Here is a 24,596-nt window from a genome sequence, read left to right on the forward strand (position 1 = left end):
TGTCAATGTTCACCCTTAACACCTCCTATCTGACCACTTCCAAATTACCTCGATTCGGGGACCTAACTCTCCCGGTTCCTATGCAGTATTGTTCTTTACAGCATCAGAATTTACTTTCATCACCAGACACATCCACAACTGAGCATCGTTTCCACTTTGGCCAGAGGCTTCCTTCCTTCTGGAGCTATTAGTAACTGTCCTCCACTCTTCGCCAGTAGCATGATGGACACCTTCCGATCTGGGGGGCTCATTTTCTGGTGTTATTTGCCTTTTCACACTATTCATAGGCTTCTTGCGACAAGAACACTGGAGTGGTTTACCATTCCTTCCTCCGGTGGATCATGTTTTGTCAGAACTCTTCACTGTGACCCGACTGTCTTGGGTGGCCCTGAATGGCGTAGCTTGAGTTACACAAGCTCCTTCACCACAAAAAGGCTGTGATGGCAGACCACCAGGGAAATCCTGCAAAGGTTTTAATTAATCAAATTGGTCTGTGTTTTAAACTTTCTGAGTTCAGTGATTTATCCACTCCTAGATTGGAGAAGGTAATGGCACCCCACTCCAGTACTCTTGCCTGGAAAATCCCATGGACGGAGGAGCCTAGTAGGCTGCAGTCCATGGGGTCTCTAGGAGTCGGACACGACTGAGCGACTTCAGTTTCACTTTTCACTTTCATGCATTAGAGAAGGAAATGGCAACCCACTGCAGTGTTCTTGCCTGGAGAATCCCAGGGACGGGGGAGCCTGGTGGGCTGCCGTCTATGGGGTCGCACAGAGTTGAACACGACTAAAGTAGTTAGCAGCAGCAGCAGATTGTAAGAGTATTCCCCATGATTGTTCTTATGGTTCCTTTTATTTTTAAATATTGATGTAAAAACATAAGGACTTCCTTGATAGCTCAGTTGGTAAAGAATCCACCTGCAATGCAGGAGACCCTGGTTCAATTCCTGGGTCGGGCAGATCCGTTGGAGAAGGGAAAGGCTACCCCCTCCAGTATTCTGGCCTGGAGAATTTCATGGGCTGCATAGTCCATGGGTTCGCAAAGAGTCTAACACGACTGAGCAACTTTCATGACGATGATAAAAACATCAAGTGCTCACCTGGAGATGCACAGCTTCTCAGATGAGCACACTGTGTGACTGTCTCACCAAGCAAGACCAAGGACATTTCATTTTTGTATTTATACTTCTGCTTTGGTGAGTTTTAGGGTAATGTGCCATGTGAGGTAAGGATATAGATTTCTTTTCCTTAAATGACAAATCAGGGATCCCAGCATTCAGACAGCATGTTAATAGACTCCTGTGACCTGCTTTTCCTCACTCCACCTTTTTGGGGGGCTGAGTCCTCTCAGAATCTGATGAGAGTTCTGAATTTCTCTTTAGAAGAATACACAGGTGCATAAAGTTTAGGTTAGAAACTCTCATGGGTTTAATTTCTTGTGTTGCAGGAAATTCGTGTTTTTCAACATACCTCAGATCCAGTACAAGAACCCCTGGGTGCAGATCATGCTGTTTAAGAACATGACGCCGACCCCTTTCCTGCGGTTCTATCTGGGTGAGTGTCCCAGCTGTCTGGCGCGGGTTGGAAAAGAATTTCCAGACACAGAGCATTTCAGAAGGGAGTGAGTTTATTAAGAGCAAAGAGCAGAGATAATGAAGACACTGCAAACCCAGCGGGCCAGCACCTGGCAGACCAGGGGGAGCCCCCGCTTTCGGGGGTCAGCAGCCAGTTTCTATCATCTGAAGACAAAGTTCCTGCTGGAAGGGCGGCGCTAGGTGACTGGTTAGGGCCCTCAAGGGTGAGACTGGAGCCGGCATTTTCACCTAACTTAGGGTCAAGAAGCCTGCTTGCTGCTGACCCGGGGCGCTTTGGGGAACGGTTACAGTGGGGCTCAGTCAGTTCCGGACATGATCTTGGTTCTGGGCTCCACCTCTGTGGCCACGGGTTAGGGCTCCGCAGTGAGCACACGGCCCTCGGCTGTGGCCCAGGCCTGCCGTCCCCCGTGCTCCTCCTGTGCGGCCGTCACTGGGGCCTGAGAGGGGAGCTCTGTGAACCTGTTGGTCCTGTTGCCTTGGCTTCTGCACCTGGTGCCCAGCGGCCACCAAGATCTCTCTGCCCGCACCCCCCACCCCCGCCAGACTCACTCCCGTCGCCCCACGTCTCCTACAGGCTCACATCGTGCGGGCCAGTCTCTGCACATTGCCTTGCTGCACTGTGCTTTAATGCCTTTGCTCATGTCAGGCCCTCTGCTGGAAATCCCCTTTCTACTTTTCTTGGCTAAATTAAAAAATAAATCCTTTGAGAGTCAGCTTGGGTACCAGCTCCCCCAGGAAGCCTCCCTGCCCCTTAGATGGGTCTCCCAGGGTGCGTCCCTCAGCACTGGCCACGTTCTCTTGAACTGCGTGTGTGTGTGTCCCCTTTCTGGATCATACACTTTCACGATGCGCTCCTGTCCTCTTGAGGCACAAATTGTGAAGATTCCCTTCATTTGGGCTCAGTCCCTGGAAGTCAGAGCCAACGTTTTAGCCTGGCTCTCTCCTCAGTCATTCTGATCAAGTATTGTTCCTAGTTCCGTATGTCTAGGGGAGGGCAAAATATCTGCCTTACACGGTTACGAGAGTCAAATGCAGTGTAGATTGGGAAATGCATCAGGAAACAAATCGATGATGTTCTTCACTCATTCAACAAATATGTGTCAGGCTCCTGCTAGGACCCATGGACTCTTCTGGGTGCTTGGGGTATCAGGGAGCCACAAGGTCAAAGATGCCTAGTCGTGTAGAGATGACGTTCCAGTGGGAGGAGACAGAATGAACGGGGACTCAGTGACGTGGGTTGTTAGACGACGAGCGCGGTGGGAAAAAAGAAAAGCAGAGCAAGGTGGAGCCGAGGAGTGTGGCGGGGCTTTGCCAGTTCCATGTTTGTGCTGTTGTTTTTAAAAACTGACTTTATTGTGGGATAATTTACCCATAATGCGCAGGTCTTTTGTGCACAGAGGGATGAGCTCCGGTAGATCTGCGGGCCCGTGTCACCCTTCCCCAGTGAAGACAACATCTCTCCTACTCCAGGGAGTCCCCCAGGACTGCTTTCCCGTCAGCTCCCACTCCCAGCAGAGGCGATCACTGCGAGCGGTTCTTCCTTTCGTGTGTGTGCGTGGCCTGTGGGATTCGTTCCCCGACCAGGGGTCGAACCCTGGCCCTCAGCAGGGACAGCACTGCATCCTAAGCACCAACCGCCAGGGAATTCCGGCTGCCGGCAGTTCTTTCACCGTAGGCTAATTATTTGCTTGTTTATTTTTGGCCGCGCTGAGGCTTCACTGCTTTGCACTGGCTTTTCTCGAGTTGAGGTGAGCGGGGCTTCTCGTTGCGGGGCCCGGGCTCCAGGTGCGCGGGCTCGGCAGTTGTGGCGCCCGGGCTTGGTTGCTCTGAATAAGCTGTGGGCTCTTCCCAGACCAGGACTAAACTGTGTCCCCGGCACTGGCAGGCGGATTCTCCTCTGCACCGCCAGGGACGTCCAAGACTGCCTCATTTTGTTTGTTTCAGGACTTCGTCTCGAGTCTCACAGTATATATTCTTCTGTGTCTGGTTTTCGCTCGTGGTGTTGAGAGTCACTCACGTTGTGCGTATCCGTAGCTCACTCATTTTTACTGCTGAGCAGTGTGATGAACATTTGGGTTTTTGACAGGTGTCCAGACAGAGTTACAGGTGTGAGATTTATGGAGGGCAGGGCGGCAGGGCTGACATCCCCGGAAGGAGGCCTGGACAGGAGTTGCCCCAGACGGAGGTGCGGCGCTGGGAACCGGGGGGCCGGCCCGCAGGCGGCTCTGCAGGAGCAGCAGGTCCTGGACAGAGGCTGGGGGCGCCGGGCTTGGTGGTGCTGCCGGGCTGGGGGTGTCCTCGCTCGGGGGGGCTGTGGGCCTAGGTGCTCAGTGCTCCTGGGCACAGGCTCGGGCTGGGCTTGTCCGCAGAGTAGACACACAGCGTCCTTAGAAGCCACCAGACAGGCTTCCAAGGTGACCCTGCCGTTCAGCCTGCAGCACGCAGGGTGAGGGTCCTGCTGGCCCCCCGGCCTCAGCCCAGCCGCTCCCGTTACTCGTCTGCATTTCCTGTCACCCTGAGCTTGGGGCCTTAAAGCCACACAGAGTCCTTACCTGAGAGTTTTGTAGGTCTCAAGTCCAGCAGGGCGTAAACTCAGGCTGTCAGCAGAGCCTCCGCTCCTGGAGGCCCTGGGCTGAAGCGTTCCCCGGCCGCAGCCAGCTTGTTGAGGCCACGCCGCCCTTGGCTCCAGGCTTGGCTCTGGGCCTGGCTCCAGGCCTCCCTCCGTCCTCGGGCACCGCCTTGGCGGCCGGCTGCCTCCCTGTCCTGCGTGCCTCTGACCACCGCCTGGGAAGCTCTCCAGCTCTAAGGACCGTGGAAAGTGGAGGCGCCAGGTTGCCCGGGAGACTCTCCCCATTTCTGGGTCCTTGAGTTTGATTGCATCTGCAGAGGCGCCTTGGCCACATCAGGCGTCATTCACAGGTTCTCGCGGACGAAGAGGGGCCGTCTGTGGGAGCCCCTCCTCCTGCCACGCGAGTGTTTCCAGTGTTAGCCATTCCAGCGGGGGAGTGTCTCCTTGGCATCTTGGTTTGCATTTCCCTGTGAGTGTCTTTCCATGCGTGTATTGGCCATTCATTTCTTTCTTTTCTGAAGAGTCTACTTGGATCTTTTCTTGTTGAGGTGCTCGTATATTCTGCATTCAGTTCCTTTGTCAGATAGATGTATTGTGACTATTTCCTGTCTGTGGCAGGCTTTTCATTTTCTTAATGGTGTCTTTTGAAGAGCAGAAGCTTTCATTTTGATGAATTTCAGCTTCTCAGCTGTTCTCTTTTGTCTAGTACTTTCTGTACTAGACATTCAGTCTGTGATCTAGTTATTTGTGTGTTAAGTGAGAGAAGGATTGAGGTTTGTTTTTGGTTTTTTTGGATTTGGGATATTCAGCTGTTGTAGCACCATTTGTTGAAAGATAGTCACTTCTCTTATGAAATTTCTTGGACGTCTCTGTCAAAAAAAAAAAAATTGACTGTGGCTGGATAAACAAAATGCATATATTCATTCAGTGGGATATCATTTGGTCACGAAAAGGACAGAAGTACCGGCAGGGCTTCAGCATGGGTGAACCTTGTAAACACGCCAGCAGAAAGAAGGCAGACGTGGAAGCTGTGCGTGCGGCACACGAGCAGAGCCACAGGACAGGAAGTGCTTGTCTGGGGCTGGGGCGCTGTGGGGAGGAGGAAGGCCCAGCTTCACGGGTACGGGGGTCTGTTTGGGGTCACAGGAATGTGCTGGAGCCTCAGTAGCCGTGATGTTGCACAACATAGCGAGAGTGCCAACACCCGCCAGATCACACTTTAAGATGGCTACATGGGGGCTTTCCCTGACTGTCCAGCCGTTAGGGCTCCACGCTGTCCCTGCCAAAGGCGTGGGTTCAGTCGCTGTCTGGGGAACTAAGATCTTGCAAGGCACAAGGCCAAAACCAAATAAAACTGAAGTATAGTTGGTGTACAGTAGTATAAGTCACAGGTGTACAAAACAGTGAATCACAGTTGTACAGGTCACGTGCAGTTTGTGACACAGTGCTGCCTGTGTTCCCCACGGAGCGCATCTCTGTACGTTATTCTCGTCTAACGCTTTGTATCTCGCGCCCTGCCCCTTACCGCCCCTCTGTCCGTCCTGGTCCCTGCTGCTAAGCGCTGGTTTGTTCTCTGTATCTGTGAGTCTTCTTTTTTGTTATGCTTACTAGTCCGTTGTACTTTTTAGATGCCACAAATAAGTGATAACGCGCAGTATTTGTCTTTCTCTGACTTAGTTCACTTACATTGTTGTTCATTCGCTAAGTCGTGTCCATTTTTTTGTGACCCCATGGACTGCAGCATGCCAGACTTCCCTGTCCTTCACCGTCTCCCAGAGTTGCTCAGAGTTATGTCTGTTGAGTCAGTGATGCCATCCAACCATCTCATCCTCTGTCGCCCCCTTCTCCTCCTGCCCTCAATCTTTCCCAGCATCAGGGTCTTTTCCTGTGAGTCAGCTCTTCGCATCAGGTGGCCAAAGGATTGGAGCTTTAACTTCAGCATCAGTCCTTCCAGTGAATATTCAGGACTGATTTCCTTTAGGATTAACTGGTTTGATCTCCTTGCAGCCCAAGGGACTCTCAAGAGTCTTCTCCACCACTACAGTTTGAAATCATCCGTTCTTCGGTGCTCAGTCTTCTTTATGGTCCAACTCTCATGTCCATACATGACCACTGGAAAAACCATAGCTTCGACTAGATGGACCTTTTTTGGCAAAGTAATGTCTCTGCTTTTTAATATGCTGTCTAGGTGTGTCATAGCTTTCCTTCCAAGGAGTAAGCGTCTTTTAATTTCAGGGCTGCAGTCATCATCCACAGTGATTTTGGAACCTAAGAAAATAAAATTTGTCACTTTATATTTTTTCCCCATCTGTTTGCCATGAAGTGATGAGACTGGATGCCATGATCCTAGTTTTCTGAATGTTGTTTTTTTTTTTTTTGACGTTTCATGCTTTTATTTCTTGATTTATTTGTGGCTGTCCTGGGTCTTCGTTGCTTCACGAGCTTTTCTCTAGTTGCAGCGTGTGGAGGCTACTTTCTGGTTGCGGCGTGTGGCTTCCGTATTGTGGAGCACAGAATGTAGGGTGCTCCCAGCTCCGGGGCTCCAGAATGCAGGCTCGGTGGTTGTGGCTCCCGGGCTTACTTGCTGTGCGGCATGGGGACTCTTCCCACACCAGGGAATGAGCCCGTGTCTCCTGCACATGCAGGTGGATTCTTTGCCACCGAGCCACCAGGGAAGCCCTAGGCACATTTCAAAGTGTGGAATTCACTCTGTGAACTGACTCCGTGGACTTGACTCCTAAACATACGTTCCAAGAGTTTTAGGCGAGAGGTGGTTCTCCACAGCACGCTGGCCACCACCAAATGCCTGCTTACGGGGAGCTGGCTCAGTGCACTGCGCGCCTCCCGTCACGGGTCCTGACACTGCTGTGGTGAGGTCTGTGGGCCGCCGTGGAAGGTGGCCCAGGCCCACTGTCAGATGGAGAGTGAGTTGTAGAAGTGTGGGCCGTTGTATTACTTGTTGCACATCAGCAGCACCTCAAGCTCCTTGACGTTGTGGACCAGGAACTTCCGGAAGCCGCTGGGCAGCATGTGCTTGGTTTTCTTGTTGCTCCCATAACCGATGTTGGGCATCAAGATCTGGCCCTTGAATCTTCTGCGCACCCTGTTGTCAATGCCTCTGGGCTTCCGTCAGTTCCGCTTGATTTTGACACATTGGTCTGACTGATGCTGGATGAACTTCTTGGTCCTCTTTTTGATGATCTTAGGCTTCACGAGGGGTCTGAGGGCGGCCATGATGCCGAGTCAGAGATGGCTGCCTGAATGTTGAGTTTTAAGCCAGCTTTTTCACTCTCCTCTTTCACCTTTATCAAGAGGCTCTTTAGTTCCTCTTTGCTTTCTGGCATTAGAGTGGTGTCATCTGCATATCTGACATTGTTATTTCTCCTGAATTAATTAATAAATCTTAATTCCAGCTTGTGATTCATCCAGCCCAGGATTTCACATGATATACCCTTCATATAAGTTAAATAAGAAAGGGTGACAATATACAGCCTAGACGTACTCCTTTCCCAATTCTGAACCGGTCCGTTCCATGTCCAGTTCTAACTGCTGCTGCTTATCCTGCATACAGCTTTCTCAGGAGGCAGGTAAAGTGGTCTGGTATTCCCATCTCTTTCAGAATTTTCCAGTTTGTGATCCACACAGTCAAAGGCTTTAGCCTAGTCAATGAAACAGAAGTAGATGATTTTTTTTTTTTTTAATTCTCTTGCTTTCTCTATGATCCAACCTATGTTGGCCATTTAGTCTCTGCGTCCTCTTCCTTTTCTAAATCTAGCTTGTACATCTTGGTTCACAGCTTGAAGTTCTTGGTTCACGTACTGTTGAACCCTAGCTTGAATGATTTTGAGCGTTACCTTGCTAGCGTGTGAAATGAGCGCGATTGTACGGTAGTCTGAACGTTCTTTAGCTTTGTCCTTTTTCGGTATTGGAATGAAAACTGATATTTTCCAGTCTTGTGGCCACTGTTGAGTTTCACAGATTTGCTGGCGTGTTAGATGCAGCACTTTAACCGCCTTGTTATTGTAAACAGCTCAGTTAGAATTCCTTCACCTCCACCAGCTTTGCTCGATGCCTCCTAAGGCCCGCGTGACTTCACAGTCCGGGACGTCTGACTCTAGGTGAGCGATCACACCGTCGTGGTTATCTGGGTCATTAAGACCTTGTTTGTACAGTTCTTCTGTGTATTCTTGCCACCTCTTCTTAATCTCTTCTGCTTCTGTTAGGTCCTTACAGTTTCTCTCCTTTATCGTGCCCATCTTTGCACGAAACGTTGCCTTGCTATCTTCAATTTTTTTTGAGATCTCTCGTCTTTTCCTTTCTGTTGTTTTTGTCTATTTCTTTGCATTTTCGGTTAAAAAGGCTTTCTTATCTCCCCTTGGTATTTTTTGGAACTCTGCATTCAGTTGTTGCCTTTCTCCTTTGGCTTCTCTCTGCAGCTGTTCATAAGGCCTCCTCAGACACCACTTCACCTTCCGCATTTCTTTTTCTCGGGGATGTGTTTGATCAGTACCCCCTTGTACAGTGTTACGAGCCTCCATCCATAGTTCTACCAGATCTCACCCCTTGAATCTATTCGTCACCTGCAGTCTGTGATCATTAGGGGATCATAAGGGCTTAGTTTATACCCAGATGGTCTAGTGGCTTTCCCTACTGTCTTCAATTTCAGTCTGAATTTGGCAATAAGGAGTTCATGATCTGAGCCACAGTCAGCTCCCGGTCTTGTTTTTGCTGACTGTATAGAGCTTCCCCATCTTTGGCTGCAAAGAATATAATCAGTCTGATTTCTGTATTTGACCATCTGGTCATGTCCATACATCACCAGATGTAGAGTTGTCTCTTCATCCATGTTGCTGCAAATGGCAAAAAAAATTTTTATGGCTGATATCCCAGTGTGTGTGTGCACGCGTGCAGCACATCTGAACCCATTCATCTGTTGATTTATGCTTCCATATCTTGACAATTATATTAAATAATGCTGCTCCAAATATTGGGGTGCATGTATCTTTCTAGAAGAGCTTAGAGGGTAAAGCATTTGCCTGCAATGCAGGAGACCCGGGTTTGATCCCTGGGTCAGGAAGATCCCCTGGAGGAGGAAATGGCAACCCACTCCAGTATTCTTGCCTGGAGAATCCCATGGACAGAGGAGCCTAGTGGGCTACAGTCCGTGGGGCCGCAAAGAGTTGGACACAACTGAGCTACTTCACTTTGTATCTTTCTAAAACACGTTTTGTTTTGTTTTCTCAGATGTATACCCAAGAGTGGAATTGCTGGGTCATGTGGTGGTTCTGTGTTTAGTTTCTTGAGAACCTTCTCTACCGTCTTCCACAGTAGCTGCACCAGTTTACATTCCCATCAGCATGTGGACAGAGGAGCCTGGTGGGCGGGAGTCCATGGGGTCTCAAAGAGTCAGACACAATTTAGCGATGGAACAACAGCGTGGTACAGTGGTCCCATTTCTCCCATCCTTGCCGACCCTTGTGCGTGGGGTCTCTGTTGATAGCCGTTCTGACAAATGGGAGGTGATAGCTTAATCGTGATTCTGATTTGCGTTTCTCTGGAGATTATCTTAGAATCTTTCTCTGTGCCTGTGGGTCATTTGCATTTCCTTTGGGAAAGATGTCAGTTCTTCTGCCCATTTTTTGTCAGCTTTTATTTTTGATACCGAGTTGTGTGAGCTGTTTATATATTTTAAATGTTAACCCCTTATTGTATCATTTACCGTTATTTCCCCCCACTTCATAGGTTGTCTTTTTGTTTTCTGGTTTGCTGTGTCCGAAGCTTTTAAGTTTAACTGGGTCCCATTTGTTCAGTTCAGTTGCTCAGGAGTGTCCGACTCTTTGCAACCCCATGGACTGCTACACGCCAGGCTTCCCTGTCCATCACCAACTCCCGGATCTTGCTCAGACTCAAGTGTTTTTAGTTTTTAAACAAGTATTTATGAATTTGGCTTCCCTGGTGGCTCAGAAGGTAAAGTGTCTGCCTGCAATGCAGGAGACCTGGGTTCGATTCCTGGGTCGGGAAGATCCCCTGGAGAAGGAAATGGCAATCCACTCCAGCACTCTTGCCTGGAAAAGCCCATGGATGGAGGAGCCTGATAGGCTACAGTCCATGGGGTCGCAAAGAGTCGGACACGACTGAGCGACTTCACTTTCACCTCTGTATTTGGCTACATCAGGTCCCAGCTGCAGCACGCCGGCTCTTTGCAGAACGCGGACTCCAGTTGCAGACACAGGCTCTGCAGTTGTGGTACACGGGCTTAGTTCCGCGGCGTGTGGGAGGGATTGTAGTTCCTCAGCCAGGGATCAAACCCAGGGCCTGACTTGCAAACCCCTGGACCACCAAGGAGGGTCCCCATTTGTTTAGTTTTGCTTTGTTTTAGGAGACAGATAATAAAAAAATTGCTGAGATTTCATATTTTTCTTCTTTTAGGAATTTTGTGGCAGCTGGTCTTAGGTCTCTGATGCATATTGGGTTTATCTACATAGATAGTGTTAGAAAGCGCTCTAATCTGATTCTTTCACCTGTCGCGCTCCAGTTTTCTTAAACCCGCTTACTGAGGGAGTGTCTTCTCTCCGTTGTATATTCTTGCCTCCTTTGTGGTAGATTTGTGCAGCTCTACTTCTGGTGTCCCTTTTGTGTTCCATTGATCTGTGTCTGTTTTTGTGCCAGTATCTTGCAGTTTGGAGTACTGCAGCTTTCTGATGTAGTCTCAAGTCAGAGACCATGATTCCTTGAGCTGGTTTTAAGACTCTTTTGGCTATTTGAGTTTCTGAACTTGTCATCCTCTCTAACTGATCTGTGTCTGTCTTCATGCTAACAGCAAACTGTATTGGTTTCTGTTGATTGAAAATACGTGTTAAGAGCAGGTAGTGTGCATCTCCTCCCGCCCTTTCTTTCCGCCCAAGATTAAAGCTGGCCCTTGTAGGTTCTCTGCATTTCTGTATTAACTGTAAAGCTTGCTTACCAGTTTCTAGGGGAAAAAAAGCTTGTTGGGATTTTGATCAGAATTACATTATAGATCACTGAGGATAATGGACATTTTAATAGTATTGAGTATGTTTTCTGTAAATATTACAGTAGTTTTTAAAGGTTCATTTTCCTGTTCTTTGGTTAAGCATCGAACAGCCTTATAGAAGTACTGCTAATTTGATACGTGGGTCTAGTGTCTTGTAACCCTGATAATTCACATTTCTAGTAGTTTTTATTTGCTAAGTTCCTTAAGATTTTCTACATACACAATCATTCCTTCTACAAAGAGAGTTTTACTTCTTTCCAATCTTTTTTGTGTGTCCCAATTCCCTGTCTGACATGGCTGTAATATTTTTTTGCATTTTTACCAGTAATTCACAAAAGGTTTGAGTGTTACTCTGCATCCTAACACTTGGTATTGTGTTTTTTTAAAAAATTAGCCACTTTAATATCTCACTGATTTTATTTTGTATTCTTCTAATGACTGATGATACTGAGTATCTTTTCACGTGCTGATTATCCGTTTTTGTTGTTAAATGTTTATTCAGGTATTTAGCCCATTTTCCCTTTGGATTGTTTGTAAGAGTTCTTTTGTCAGAAAACAGGTCTTTTATCAGATGTTCTTCTTTCTCATGGAGTTGTCTTGCCATCTTTGCTGAAAAGAAGTTGACCGTAAATTTAATGTTTATTTGTGGACTCAGTTTGGTTCCATTTCTGTAGTCTGTTCTTTTGCTCATTCCACAGACTTAATTATGTGTGTGTTATGATTGTGTACCTATGGTGGGGGTGTGTGCACTCAGTCATGTCCGGCTCTTTGGGACCCTAGGGACTGTGTAGCCCGCCGAGCTCCTCTGCCCATGGAATTTTCCAGGCAAGAATACTGGAGCAGGTTGCCATTTCCTGTTCAAGGGGATCTTCCTGACCTAGGAATCGAGCCCCCATCTCTTGTGTCTCCTGCGTTGGCAGCAGAATTCTTCAGCACTGCGCCACCTGGCAAGCCCACACTGTAGCCTGCAGTTCAACGGGAACTGGAAAGTGAAATGTTTTCCTATTTTCAGGTTGGTCAAAGTTGTTTTGGCTATTTTGGGTCCTTTGTGTGAATTTAAAGCTAAATTTTTCAGTTTCTACAAAAACATCTGCTAGGATTTGGAGAGGGATTGAGTGAATCCATAGACCGATTTGGCTAGGACCGCCATCTTAACAATATCAAATCTTTCTATCCATGAACGTGGAGGTTGTTTCCTTTAAAACAGAATGAATACTTCTGTACATACCTGGTTTATCTGTGTTCACAACTACAGAAACGGAAAAAGGCCTCATTGTGGATTATGTAAACACCTGCTTTACCGCTAGAAATCTCCACTGAACGCACACCCCGTGCCGCACCAGTGGAGACTGAGCGGGGTCCTGCCGCCCTCTCAGCCCTCTCCCCCCTTTCCTTCCCTTCCTGCTCCAGATTCTGGGGAGCAAGTGCTCGTGGACGTGGAGACCAAGAGCAACAAGGAGATCATGGAGCACGTCAAGAAGATCCTGGGGAAGAACGAGTGAGTCGCTGGGCTGGCCTTGGAGGGGCGCAGGCATCCCTAGCCCAGAGGTCGGGTGGACGGAGCAGACAGGCGGTCGGGAGGGCTGTCGAGGGGGCGGCCGGAGGCCCTTCCTCCTGGGTGCACAGGGGGCTGAGAAGCCTCTGAGACCCCTGCCCTGGTGGCTGCGACCGTGTCCCTCCTGGGGCCTCTCAGGTGGGCCCTAGTGGGGAGCAGCCCCAGGCCTGCTGTGCCGAGTCCCATTTGTTCCGAGAGTGGAGCGAGGGATGGGGGCAAGAGCTGTCCTGAGGCGGCGCACGGGGCACCGAGGCCCCTTTGTCCCGCCCGCTGCCCTCGTTCCTGCGCGCCCTCCTCCGCGGCCCGGGACGTGGGGCGCAGGGCAGGGCTCCCCGCAACGCGCCGCCCACGCCTCCTGCACTCTGCTCTCCGCAGGGAGACCCTCCGGAGGGAGCGGCAGGAGCGGGAGCAGCTCTCCCACCCGGCGCACTTCGGGCCCCGGAAGTACTGCCTGCGGGAGTGCATCTGCGAGGTGGAGGGCCAGGTGCCCTGCCCGGCCGTGGTGCCGCTGCCCAGGGAGCTGACCGGCAAGTTCCAGGCCGCCCTGAGAGCCGGCGCCCAGGACTGAGGCCCCGAGAGCCCCGCTGCTGTGCCCCGGGAGACTGACGACTGCTTTGCAATAAAAGGGCCCCCTTTACACACGTGTGTGAAAGCACATTGCCAGGGGGGGTAAGGCTGCAGCCAAGCTGCTCAGTGAACACCCCGCGCCATCACGCCCGTGAAGTCCGCGCCACTGAGCAGCGCCGTGTGACCCCGTCCGCTGGGCCTTCGGCGGGGACGGGGCTTCAGGGCCGGGAAGGGGCCAGGCCGCAGCCTGGAGACACGCGCCTGGGTCCCGCGGCCGCCGCGGTGTGGAGGCCTGCCGGGGGCGAGCCCGCTGCACTGACGCCCCTGACCGCGGGGCCCCAGCGGAGCAGAGCCTCCTGCGCGGCCGGCACAGGGTGCGGCGCCACGGGCTCTGGCCGGGACCTCTTTCCTCACAGCGCGCCGGGTCGCGTTGCTTTCAGGCCTCAGGAGACAGGGCTGGGCTGACCCCGAGCGCGCCCCGGGAGATGTGTATAAACGCTGCGGGCTTATCTCACTGTAATACAAGTTTGGCGCTCTTCCCATTTGATGCTCGGGTGGTGATACTGTGATTTTGTACCAAAGCCGCATTCAGGGTGGTGGTCTGAATGCGCGGGCTGGGAGGGAGGTGGGCGTGCGCGTCTGAGGAGGAATGGGCAGCTCCTGAATGGCCACGGGCTTCTGACGGGGGTGGTTCACTGAAACTCAGCGCCCTCCCCCACCGCGGTACTGGAGGGAAGAGCCTGTCCCCCGTTCTGCCGCCTCCCCGCGTGGGGGTCTCGGTCCCGCCCTGTTTCTGATGCCGCACCCGCTGAGGGCCTTCCCTCTGGCCGGCTGGGCTTGTCCGATAAATGGGTGCCCTTCCAGACTGTCTCCAGAGCGCAGCGAGACAGCCTCATGCAAACAGCCTTTCCCTCCATGGCCACAGGGGCGCCCTAATAAGGTTGCTGAGGAGGAGCATCACCCAGAACCAAGGTAGGTGCGGACCCCTCTCTAGAGAAGGATGTCCAGCCGCTCGCGGTATGGCGCTGCTGTTCTGGACCGTCTTGTCGGCAGCAGGTAACAGGCTGCATTGGCACTGCCGGGGCGCTGTGCTCTCCTCGTTTCCTACTTTAATAGGGACAAAGATGGGTTTAAAATTTGCAGAAATCGGAAGCAATGATAGAGAAGCTTGCTATGAGGATCTTATAATGGATATACTTTAATTTGCATAAGCAGTGTTCACTAGACGGTTTTTGGCCTTGTCCTATTGAAGTAACCCATTTCAGTTTCATTTTGACTTCTACTTGGCAAAGCCATTTAAAGCTGCCAGTGGTTTCTGCCACAAGTCTGACTGGACCTCAGCATCCTCACCTGTAAAACGAGCCATCAGGTGACACAATGAGGGGTGTTTTTTTACCCCCTGGATAGCAGAGACCCTTCCAGGAAGCCTGGCTCTGCGAGTCTGTGTCTGCATCTGGTGGCACAGGCTGTGTTCTCCAGAAAGGTCTGCGTGGCTTCTGGAAGACGCAGAGGAGACGGTCTGGCCAGTGCTTCCCTTGAAGGTACTTACAGCCCAGTGACCACTGAACACGGTGTGGTGTGAGTTGCACGGCTCTGGCACCGAGGTGCCTCCCTGCCACATACTTGGGGTTCAGGGTTACTGATGTTATTACCGTTATGAGGAGAAATGAAGAGCAGGATGTACGTTATGAGTTTTTAATTCACTTTTAATAGTATAAACCTCATTTAGGTAGTAGTATTAAGCCACAACAATAATGCCACATTGAAACAGCATTTAATAAAATGCATAAAGCTAATATCATGCACTGCAATACTCTATATACAAACACAACAATGCAAATTCTTCTTCAAGACTGAAGACATTGATCAGATATAAAATTCAGTTTAAAAAGAACATGCTATTTTTTAAATGCCATCACATAAACAAAGCTGATTTCAAGCTACAGCTTTCAACAGATTTTAAACCTGGAATTAAAATGTGATGGCATAAACAATATATTCTATATTGTGAAGGGCAGAGGTTACAGAAACGGTCCCAAGAAAGTTACACCCAAATTTTCCTTTAACACACTTCTTTTAAAGGGGTTGGTAATGCAGGTACATTTTAACAGAGAGCTCTGAACTACAGGTAAAAACGATGGTTTGTACTATGAAAACTGCAGCTTTCAGGTATAAAACTAGTTGAACACTGGTTCACAAGATAACTGGGAGAACAGAGACTGTAGAAAAATACTCGCGCTCTTGAGTTGTGTGTGGCAGCAGCATTTGAGTCTGTGAGTGCTCTGGTTGTTAAAATAATTGATGACACTTTTCTAAAGAAAAGCCATTTTTTATATATTTCCAAATGTCATCCAAGTGTTAAGCTTTATCACAGTTTGTCAATTGATAAATATTGCTGAGCCTTTTTTCCTAGCATATCTCAGACATTCCTCACCCCTAAAACACTCTTAAAACTGAGTTTATTCCTAGACTAGTTAAGGTACATAGCCCCAAGGAGAACTTCTGCAGATTCCTTTAGAGACTGCTAAGCTTCCACTTGTATTTTGACTGGAGAGCCCCCTTCTATAGAGTGATTGTCACGACAGGTAAGGACGTGGGAATGGATGAGGCCACTGAAGTTAGCAGGAGCTTTGTCACATCAAAGCCGCGGGAAGCCGAAGGCTGCACACCCGCCGTCTCACAAAGGCACCGAGGACTGTGGTCTCAACGCGGTATTTTCAAACGTTTCAATAAGCTTCGTGTTTTTTTTTTTTAAGTAGCCTGTGGTGTCTGAGTTTTCGTACTTATCCAGTGATCCTTCCAGCAGGCCGGCTTTCGGCCTTCTCACCATTCAGGTCTCCTGCTTACAGGTGCGTGAGCAACTCCTGCTGGGCCCTGGCTCCCGAGTGCGGTGTCTCGGCTTAAAGCTCGATTAATGGGGAGAGTTCATCGGAACAGACCTGGACAAGGACAATTTGGCATCTGTAGTGTTAAGGTATATATCTGCACTAGAATGCAAGTTTTATCTGAAATTTTAGAATCATAATTTAGGAATAAGGGCAGTGAATTTTATTCACATGCTACAGTTAGAGAAATAAAAGATCTGTAATTTATATGCCATAGGAGTTAGCTCAACATTCATGCTTATTTTTCAAGAATACTTGTTTTGTAGCTGTGGTAGAGAGAGTCCCAGAGCACGTGTGGGCGGCTTCCACCACACTGGGAGTCAGGGCCCACCACACAGGTGTTCTCTGTCTTGGGCTGAGTGCGTGAGAGGCCAACACCACTCCTGCCAAGGTCCTCCCAGTTAGGCTGTAAATAGATGTGTAACAACTAGGTTACCGATCCCCACCTCGTTTTGGACACTGGGATAAACTAATGTCTTCCAGCTTCCTGGCCCTGGTGGAGGGCAGGGCCTTTCCCAGCCAGGCTCACCCCAAGGAAAATGTCAGCAAATCCATCCTGCTGAGGGACCAAGAACACCCACGTCAATGACTGTAGCAACTCTATCATAGATTCTCTGTAAAACGTAAGCGGTCTGGCTATGTGGCTACGTGTCTGTATACAGAATATACATCTATGTACACATATGCTATATACACTGTACATACAGAGAAGGTATAAACACATGTACATTCAGTCAGTCATACAAGCCTATAAATCTGTACACACAACGCCAGTGCAGGGACCAGGGCTGGACACACAGAAGTGCCCGCTAGGAGGAGGCACGGGTGAGGAAGCCCGGGGCCCTGTGTACAAAAGACTCAGGCCGCTCTGTTGTGAGGAGAGGCTGACGCTGCAAACTGACATCAAAGTTAAGACATTTTCAGAGTCGCACAGTCAGTGGGGAAGGGAAGTGGGACCCTGGAGGATGTGGGTGGCTGCCCTGCCTTGTTGGGCCTTCCCAGGTTGGGAGGGCAGCAGCCTCCAGAGTAAAGACGTGCACATCAGATGTCACCTGTAGCCCCAGCGCACATAAGGCCACTCCCCCTGGCAAACGGGCAGCATGCTCCTAGGCTCTCATCTGTCCTCAGGCCCTGGAATTTGGTTCCTCAGCCAAGGGCTGCCTGTGAGGCCGAGGGTAGGGTGGAAGCAAGAGTGCTCTGCTAGGCGTTCCCCCAAAGGCCAGGACAGGAGCACTGGACACCGCAAGAGCCCCACGGGCACCCGGCTCTGCCACACAACCCTCGCCAGAGGCCACGTTTAATACTGACGGGCTAGAGACCAGTGCCTCTCCAGGGCGATCACACAGCATCCAAGGGTGACTACATGAGACCAGATCCAAAAACCCGGACAGAAAGGACCCTGACCACAGCTCCTGGCAGAGCTTAGAAAATAAACGATGTAGACCCCCCTCCCCCCAAAAAACCCCACACACTTCCTTAAAAATACTTTCCAGGAATACCTTGGAAAATACCTGCTTGAGTAATTTGGTCTTTCTCTGTGTCATCTTGTTATGTTACATGTAAAGAACTCCACACTTTGAACATGTAACTGTCCCCGCTCTTTGAGACGCCCCTGGAGCAGAGCCCGCATCCTCAGGAAGCAACACCGCGCGTCCATCCTTGCCTCCCTCAGGTGCCCTCGTCCCCTCTGCTCTGCGGTGGGGCCACCAGAAGGCAGGTGTGAATGGTCACTCAGATGCAGAGGGCGCGCTCTCTTCCCCGAATCAGAGTCTCATAAACTACTAACAGGTGAAGAGCCCTGTGAAAGTTGAGGCTAGGTATTTGCTTCCAGTCTCTCTAAATAATTTTTGACTTTGGGCTCTTCTTAACCAATTTGACAGGAAAGGGATGGGCCTGCTGTCAAAAGGTTTGAAATGATTAGGGGCGGTGAGAATTCAGGTTGTGTGGAACCGACTTTTAAGGAAAAGACCACTTCAAAGTAAGGCCAAGGCGATCTGGGACACTAAAGAGGAGTGTTCAGAGCCCAGAATGGTCCACTGGAGTCAGCCATCAGCAGCGTGGGGACTCGGGCGCAGGACCCGGTTAGACTCGGCGACTGTCCCAGGGCATCCTGCGGGCACGGGGCACGTGCCTATCCCAGTGTTCACTGTCTCCCCGCCGCTCCCACCTTCTACTCCCAGCCTGTCTCAACAGCACCTCGGCTCAGGTCTTGGCTAAGCTGCCCTAATACCTAAGGCCACCTGAGTGTAAAGGCCTCACAGAGACAGGATGATGCCCCAGAGAGCAGGCCAGTGTTGACCTAACCATCACTGAGAGCTCAGACCTAAAAGATGTGACACAGGACGACACGTGTTCCCAGGGAGCTGCTCCAGGACCCTCAGACATGCTCCCATCAGAAATCAGGACAGACAGGCGTGCACCTCACTACGTAAGAGTGCCTCTGCGCAAGCCCTCCCAGGCAGAGATGGAGACCCACCCTGGCCACCCTCTCGGCCAGCGTCCCATCTTACTTTTGAAACTTAAGTCACTCTGAAATTAGAAAACCTAAATTGTAAGCTGGCAATATTAAATCCTTTCCATCATTTTACAATGGGTATTACACTTTTCTCTAAGACTTGCTTCAAAGCATGAACAGTAAACGATAATGAGATACAAACAGGAATATCTGTAAGTTGGAGACAGTGTTCCCACTTAATTCCCACCAATGACTCTCTAAGTGCTCCCGACGGCAACGGGGCGCCATCTGGTTCTGCCTCGAGCCCATGTGGTGGCCTGGCAACCACCTTCCCTCCCTGGCGTCACGCCACCCTGCTGCTCGTCTGCCCTGGGCCTAGGAGGGACCATCTGATCCAAAGGTTTAAGAGCTGCAAACCTGGCCTCACTGTACTTCCTTAACCTGGGCCACACACACAGCGCGGACACCTCATGCAGCCTTGCTCTGCTTCCCAGTAGAAACCTGCTGCTTGCTTACAACCAGGGGCATCTGTGAGCACTTTTCTCTAGGTAAACTTCCCAATAACTGCATTCTGTTTTAATAAAACAATGGTCACTAAGATGACTTTGGGGTTAAAGGCTGTTTTTAAGGAGCAGGCAGCCTGCCTTTTCATCCATTATCTAAAACACGCCAGGGGTCATCTGTGGACACAGCCCTGGAGGACCCCAGCGTGCCGCACCAGGAGCGTCGAGAAGCCTGCCGCCCGAGGCAGTGTGGGCCTGGAGATGCTGAGAGCCGCGCCGCATGGCCCCACCGGTCGGCTGCGGCCTGGCCAGGCGCGGGGCGTGCACTGCGGAGATGACAGCCCTCCCGGCCCTCCCCCGAAGACTGCGGTGGGAGGCCCAACAAGTGTTCAGAAGGCCCACCTTGCACTTGCTGGGCAGACCACTCCATCTGCCGTGAGCAGCGGAAGTGATGCAGCGATGTTTTTGGTTGCCGCAGGAATTGGTGGTTGAATCCAGTTCTGAGAACCAGTCACAGAGGAGCCTGCGGAGGCCCATCACAGACCAGGGAACCCGTCAGCATGCGCTTGGGCCGAGGAAGCTTCGGGTTCAGAGCAGCACGCGTGTGCCCCCGCACCGCCACCTCCTCCACGCCTGGGGCTCGGCTGCCAGTAGCAGCATGCGCGGTCAGGAAGGACTCCCTTGAGCAAGTGATTGTCTCCCGTACCCTACTGCATTTTCATAGAAACCATTAGCATTTCGGCAAAAGACAGACACAGTTTTCCATCTGCCCTGCACATTGGCAAGGTGTTGCTAACATTATACATTGATAGGAAGTGCTTACAAAGTGCTAGTATTATTACCCTGGTCATTAGTAGCTATCCCAAGGACACTGTAATATATACACACATACCGTTCTCCTCGGTTCTTTTAGTTTTAATACTAGTCTCTGACATTATAAAACTTTGCTTTTGTTTTTTGCCCTTTGAGAATTTCTGGATACAAATTGAGTTAAAAGATTGTTTAAAAATCTGTTGCTTCATCAAAAGGCATTAAAACATCTCTTACGGCAGGAGCGGATCCTACGAGTCTTTTAGTGGCTACTGTCTGGGACTAACAGATGCGGAGAAGCCAGGTGGGAACAGCTAACATATGGAGTATTTGCACATACCACAACACCACTACTCTACGGTCTGTGTCTCAGCGACCCCGGCGCTCCTCAGCAGGGCGGGCTGTGCGCTATAGGCTGGCTCCGGTGATCTGGCCGTTATACTCCGCTGTCTCCATCTTGAGGATGTAGGGGATGATGCTGTCTATTGAAACGTTGCCAATGAGGCCAGTAAAAAACAGCTCTTCCGTTATGCTGGAACTCATCAGCCTGAGTGCCGGCAGGCGGACGAGAATGCGGGCCAACCTGTAAGAGGGGGGTCGTTAGAGGGGGCGGGGTTGCGGCACTCCAGGCTTCACCCAGACAGGGCCTGTCTGCAGCCCTCGGGACCGAACCAAACCGCCAGTGTCTGCTCGTGCTTTCCTGATTTCAATAGTCGCTCTTGCAGGACTTTATTGTGAGTGCAATGGTGATGTACAAATATGTTCCCTTCTTTGTTTATAACAACTCTCCCCAACCCCACCAAAAAAAACCCTGGCAACCTGTTAATGAAGGTAGGTTAAAACTCAAACCTTTCGAATCACTACACACGTTGAGGAGGAGAATCAAAGTCTATATTCACTGATAAGAATTGCATGACACACAGCTGAATAGAAGCTTAACAGTGGGATGTGCACCAGCAGGAATCATGTTTGGACGTGTGTGTGAGTAAAGGACTCAGAAGGACAGTCACCAAAATGCTAACTGTTGACCTCTGGGTATTGGGATTTTAAGTGATTTTTATCAATTAAAACCTTTTCTGTGTTGCTGTAATTTCCAGTGTTCATTTAGCATTGTGATTAAAAGGAAAGCAGTAAGATGTTTATTCTGAAGGAGCCCCAGGAAGGCACACCACGGCCCTGTCCTGCAGCTCCCTGGACGGGCCAGTCCACCGGCAGCGCCCAGAGGGGCGGGCGCTGGGACGCTGTGCTGCAGGGCACTTTCATCAGGAGGGAAATGGTGGAGAAGCTGCGGCATCTCCTCAGCCACGGAAAACGACTTAAAGAATATATACATACTTGCTGAATATTAAGTGAAAAAGATGCTAGTACAAAATGGATCTTGCTTTGGCAAAAGCTGTGTCTGGCCATGGCAGCGTGCCTAAAGCAGGAGCAGGCTCTCTGCCAGCCAGGCTGGGCAGAGGTCCCTGGGGCCCAAACATGATAAGCTTGCACTTGAATAAAGGAATTTTTAAAATACTAATTTACGCAGAGAGTGGATGATTATTTTGTACAACCCAGTTGCATGCTGTTGGGGTCGGATTTGGTTTCTGTCAATGGACTCCTGTGTCAAGCGCTCTAGAGAGCACCGTCTCCTCAGTGCGTGGGGAGCCAGGGGCAGAGCTGCTGACTCTTCTGGACTCGGGGGCGGTCCCTGTGAGAACTCATGTCTCACAGGCACTGTTAGCCCCAAACAAGAGGACGATACTCCCAACCCCAGGTCTCGCCCACAGTCACCCAGCAACACTGGGACGGCCTGGGCTTCCTGATCCTCCGCACTCTACTGTCACCGAGAAAACGCAAGAATTAAAGTGTGATCGAACGGAGGCTCTACCGGGCTGCCAGAAGTGGAAGGCCAACGTAACTGATATCTGCAGCTAGGTCCAGCCTCGCCCCCGTCTTGCCCGTGTGCCTCACCGGTAGGTGTCTTCCGAGTAGGTTTTCTGAACGTAGTCCTGCAGCTCCATCTGCGCCTTTTCTTGGAATTTTTCAATCTGGCTTGTGCTGGTCAAACCTGGATGATCTGAAGGAAGAAAAGGACGGCAGATTGCCCTCTGTGTATTTGGAAAGCCTCACGTGCAGACTTCTTAGTACTTCTTTTTAATCACACTTCTGACAGACTCCTCAAGTGCAACAGACTGAGCTCTGGGGGCTGGTCTAGGTCAGAGACTGCTGCTAGAACGCTGGTCCCTCCTCTGCTCTGCCGAGACCTGCAGGTTCCCCGGGTGCCCGGCCCCAAGTAGTCACACCAGCCTCCGCGGTCCCACTGGGGTTGGCTCTAGACCCGTGACTTCCTACCTACTCTAGGAAACACACACAGAATCGGGAGTCACCATCTGCTTTCTAGACACGCCAACATGTAGTGTCTCCCGTTCAGTCAGCTATTTCCTCGTTCCCGACTAGGAGGCTGGCAGGTGTGGGGTGGAGAGGGTAAGCTGGGGCCTCTCAGGAGGCTCGAATGGCCACGGGCAGTGAGCAAGGCTGGCCGCGGCCACTTCCTCTCACCCGCAGCTCCGCTGCCTCTCTGCTGTGACCAGCCTTTCGGCGTGCCCTGCAGCTGCTGCCCTGCAGAGGCTGCAGGTAAACGTGGGCAGCGTCCGTCTGTGCTGGAGTATGTGCTAACACAGCGAAACCTTGGCGAGAGCACGGCCGGCAGAGGGCAGTGGCTGGGGGCTCGCTGTCCCGTGGTAGCTACAGGGGATTGGTTCTGGGACCCGCCCCCAGATCCCCTGCTGTCCTTTACGTCGAACGTGCATGTAACCTACACATCTGTCCGTATACTTTTAAATCCTCTCTATATTACTTTCGTTGGAGAAGGAAATAGCAGCCCACCCCAGTGTTCTTGCCTGGAGAATCCCAGGGACCGGGGAGCCTGGTGGGCTGCCGTCTATGGGGTCGCACAGAGTTGGGACACGACTGAAGCGACTTAGCAGCAGCAGCATATTACTTTCGAACTCCTGGAACATTTTTTTCCTTTTGTTTTTTTGGCCACAAAGAATGTAGAAACTTAGTTCCCCAACCAGAGACTGAAACCGGGCGCCCTGCGCTGGAAGCTCGGAGTCTCAACCACTGGACAGCCAGGGGCGGCCCTTGAGTATTTCTGATTTGTGGTTGGCTGAATCCACCAGTGTGGAACCCGTGGGTACAAAAGGCTAAATGTTACTCAGTTTTGTAAGCTGTGGTCTCATTTGGCCAATGAGATACAAATGATCCTGTTAGGATTCAAATGACGTCTATTGAACATAGGAACTTACTACAACATTGGGACTATAAAAACAATTGTAACAAATGTCCTGTTGACGTTAGCAGTCAGCAAAGCACACGTGCTGTGGGAACAGTCGGGCACGTGGGGCTCTACGCTGCTGGCAGCCTGGCAACACGCCCGTGTGCGAACTATCAGTAGCTCAGGTGGGAACCCGCCGCGAGTGACCACCGCATATCTTACCGGGGCTAAAGAGAACTATAGCTTTAAGGTATGCATACTCATAGCCGTCTATATCCAGTCTCGCCATACTGTTACAGAACTCCTGGAGCTTCCAGATGTGCTCCATGACTTGCTTTATCCGGTCTCCAGAAAGTTTATCTAGAAATCAACACAGACATCCTCTGAGAAAGGCTGGTGAGAACAGTAAAGGAGCTAGGTTCTTGGAGGGACACAGATTGGAATAAAGGAGAGAATTTCACTTTTAAATGAAAAATCAGTTACCTCAAGAGCCCCATTTTCCAGCTGTAGGGGAGGTGGCTGTAGGCACCCACACTCTGCTCTGCTGTGTCCCCACCACCCCGCCCCCGGACAGCGACTCTCCCTGGGCAGCCCTGTGGCCCGCACCTGCTGAGGCCCACATGCCAGATCCCATCAAGATCAGTTCTTTCTAAGTCTCAGCAGGCACTGAATAAACATGTGCCGACCTGAACACCTTGGCATTTTTTAGTTGCTACAACAGTTTCGTTTACTGTCTGGTTTAGTCTTCATGACAGTGTCTTGCTGAAGGTAGTGTTATGTTCAGTTAGAAATAAAACTAAAGCTCATTTGTGAACAAATCTAAAACTCTATAAAATGCAACAGGTTATAAAAGTTACCTCTATGTAACTTCTGAAGAAGTAACTAGGAACACGAAGGTGTGACTAGGCGCCTCCAGCACCAGGACGCCCAGCGAGGAGGGTGGCCGGCTCCAGCTCGGCGGCAGGTGTGACGCGCAGGGTCAGCCTAGACCCTGGGCAGCGCGGGCACCCGACAGTCTTCAGGGTGCCGCGGGCACACAGCATGCAGGGACCACACAGGCTGCTTCCGAGCCCTGACGCGGCCCCGACCTCACGGTGCGCCCCGCGCCCACCCACGCCCTGCATGGGTGCCGCGGACCCGGGCCTGTGCCCCAGGGCCCAGCCGTCCCTGGGACCTGGTCTCCCACATGCAACCCCGAGGAACAGTTTCTAATCCACAGGGTCCTGAGAGTTTGTGAGCTGCATCAAAGGGTAACCTGTCCATGAACATCAAGACAGAGATGGTGACTGCTCTGAAAACAGCACAGAATGTCTGCATCAGAACTCAGCACCTTTTCCCTTTCATCTTTGTTACAGGAAAAGCAGCAGCCGGGTAGGAATTTAAA

At 50.8% G+C, this 24,596-nt stretch overlaps 2 protein-coding genes and 1 pseudogene across 8 annotated transcripts in view; 1 reads left to right on the top strand and 2 right to left on the bottom strand.

Annotated features, from left to right (window-relative positions):
* MRPS25 (mitochondrial ribosomal protein S25) overlaps positions 1-13,372 on the top strand; it is a 44,987-nt gene extending 31,615 nt beyond the window's left edge. The window contains exons 2-4 of the mRNA XM_019984337.2: positions 1,447-1,553; positions 12,589-12,676; positions 13,109-13,372. Of these exons, the coding sequence (XP_019839896.2) occupies positions 1,447-1,553; positions 12,589-12,676; positions 13,109-13,301 (388 nt within the window). The 3' untranslated portion in view covers positions 13,302-13,372. The remainder of the gene's footprint in view (positions 1-1,446; positions 1,554-12,588; positions 12,677-13,108) is intronic.
* LOC109576037 (large ribosomal subunit protein eL32-like) lies at positions 6,513-7,417 on the bottom strand (annotated as a pseudogene).
* A 1,613-nt stretch (positions 13,373-14,985) lies between the features above and the next one.
* The window catches only part of NR2C2 (nuclear receptor subfamily 2 group C member 2), a 114,961-nt gene continuing 105,350 nt past the window's right edge, over positions 14,986-24,596 (bottom strand). For 6 of the 7 annotated variants that reach the window (XM_070776950.1, XM_070776953.1, XM_070776951.1 and 3 more), the window contains 3 exons: positions 23,435-23,572; positions 21,907-22,012; positions 14,986-20,536 (listed from right to left, as the gene is read on the bottom strand). In XM_070776950.1, coding sequence (XP_070633051.1) covers positions 20,362-20,536; positions 21,907-22,012; positions 23,435-23,572 — 419 coding nt within the window. In that variant the 3' untranslated portion in view covers positions 14,986-20,361. The remainder of the gene's footprint in view (positions 20,537-21,906; positions 22,013-23,434; positions 23,573-24,596) is intronic. The other variant, XR_011563087.1, reaches the window with a different exon arrangement.

This window comes from Bos indicus, chromosome 22, assembly GCF_029378745.1.
Source record: "Bos indicus isolate NIAB-ARS_2022 breed Sahiwal x Tharparkar chromosome 22, NIAB-ARS_B.indTharparkar_mat_pri_1.0, whole genome shotgun sequence".
Taxonomy (NCBI): domain Eukaryota; kingdom Metazoa; phylum Chordata; class Mammalia; order Artiodactyla; family Bovidae; genus Bos; species Bos indicus.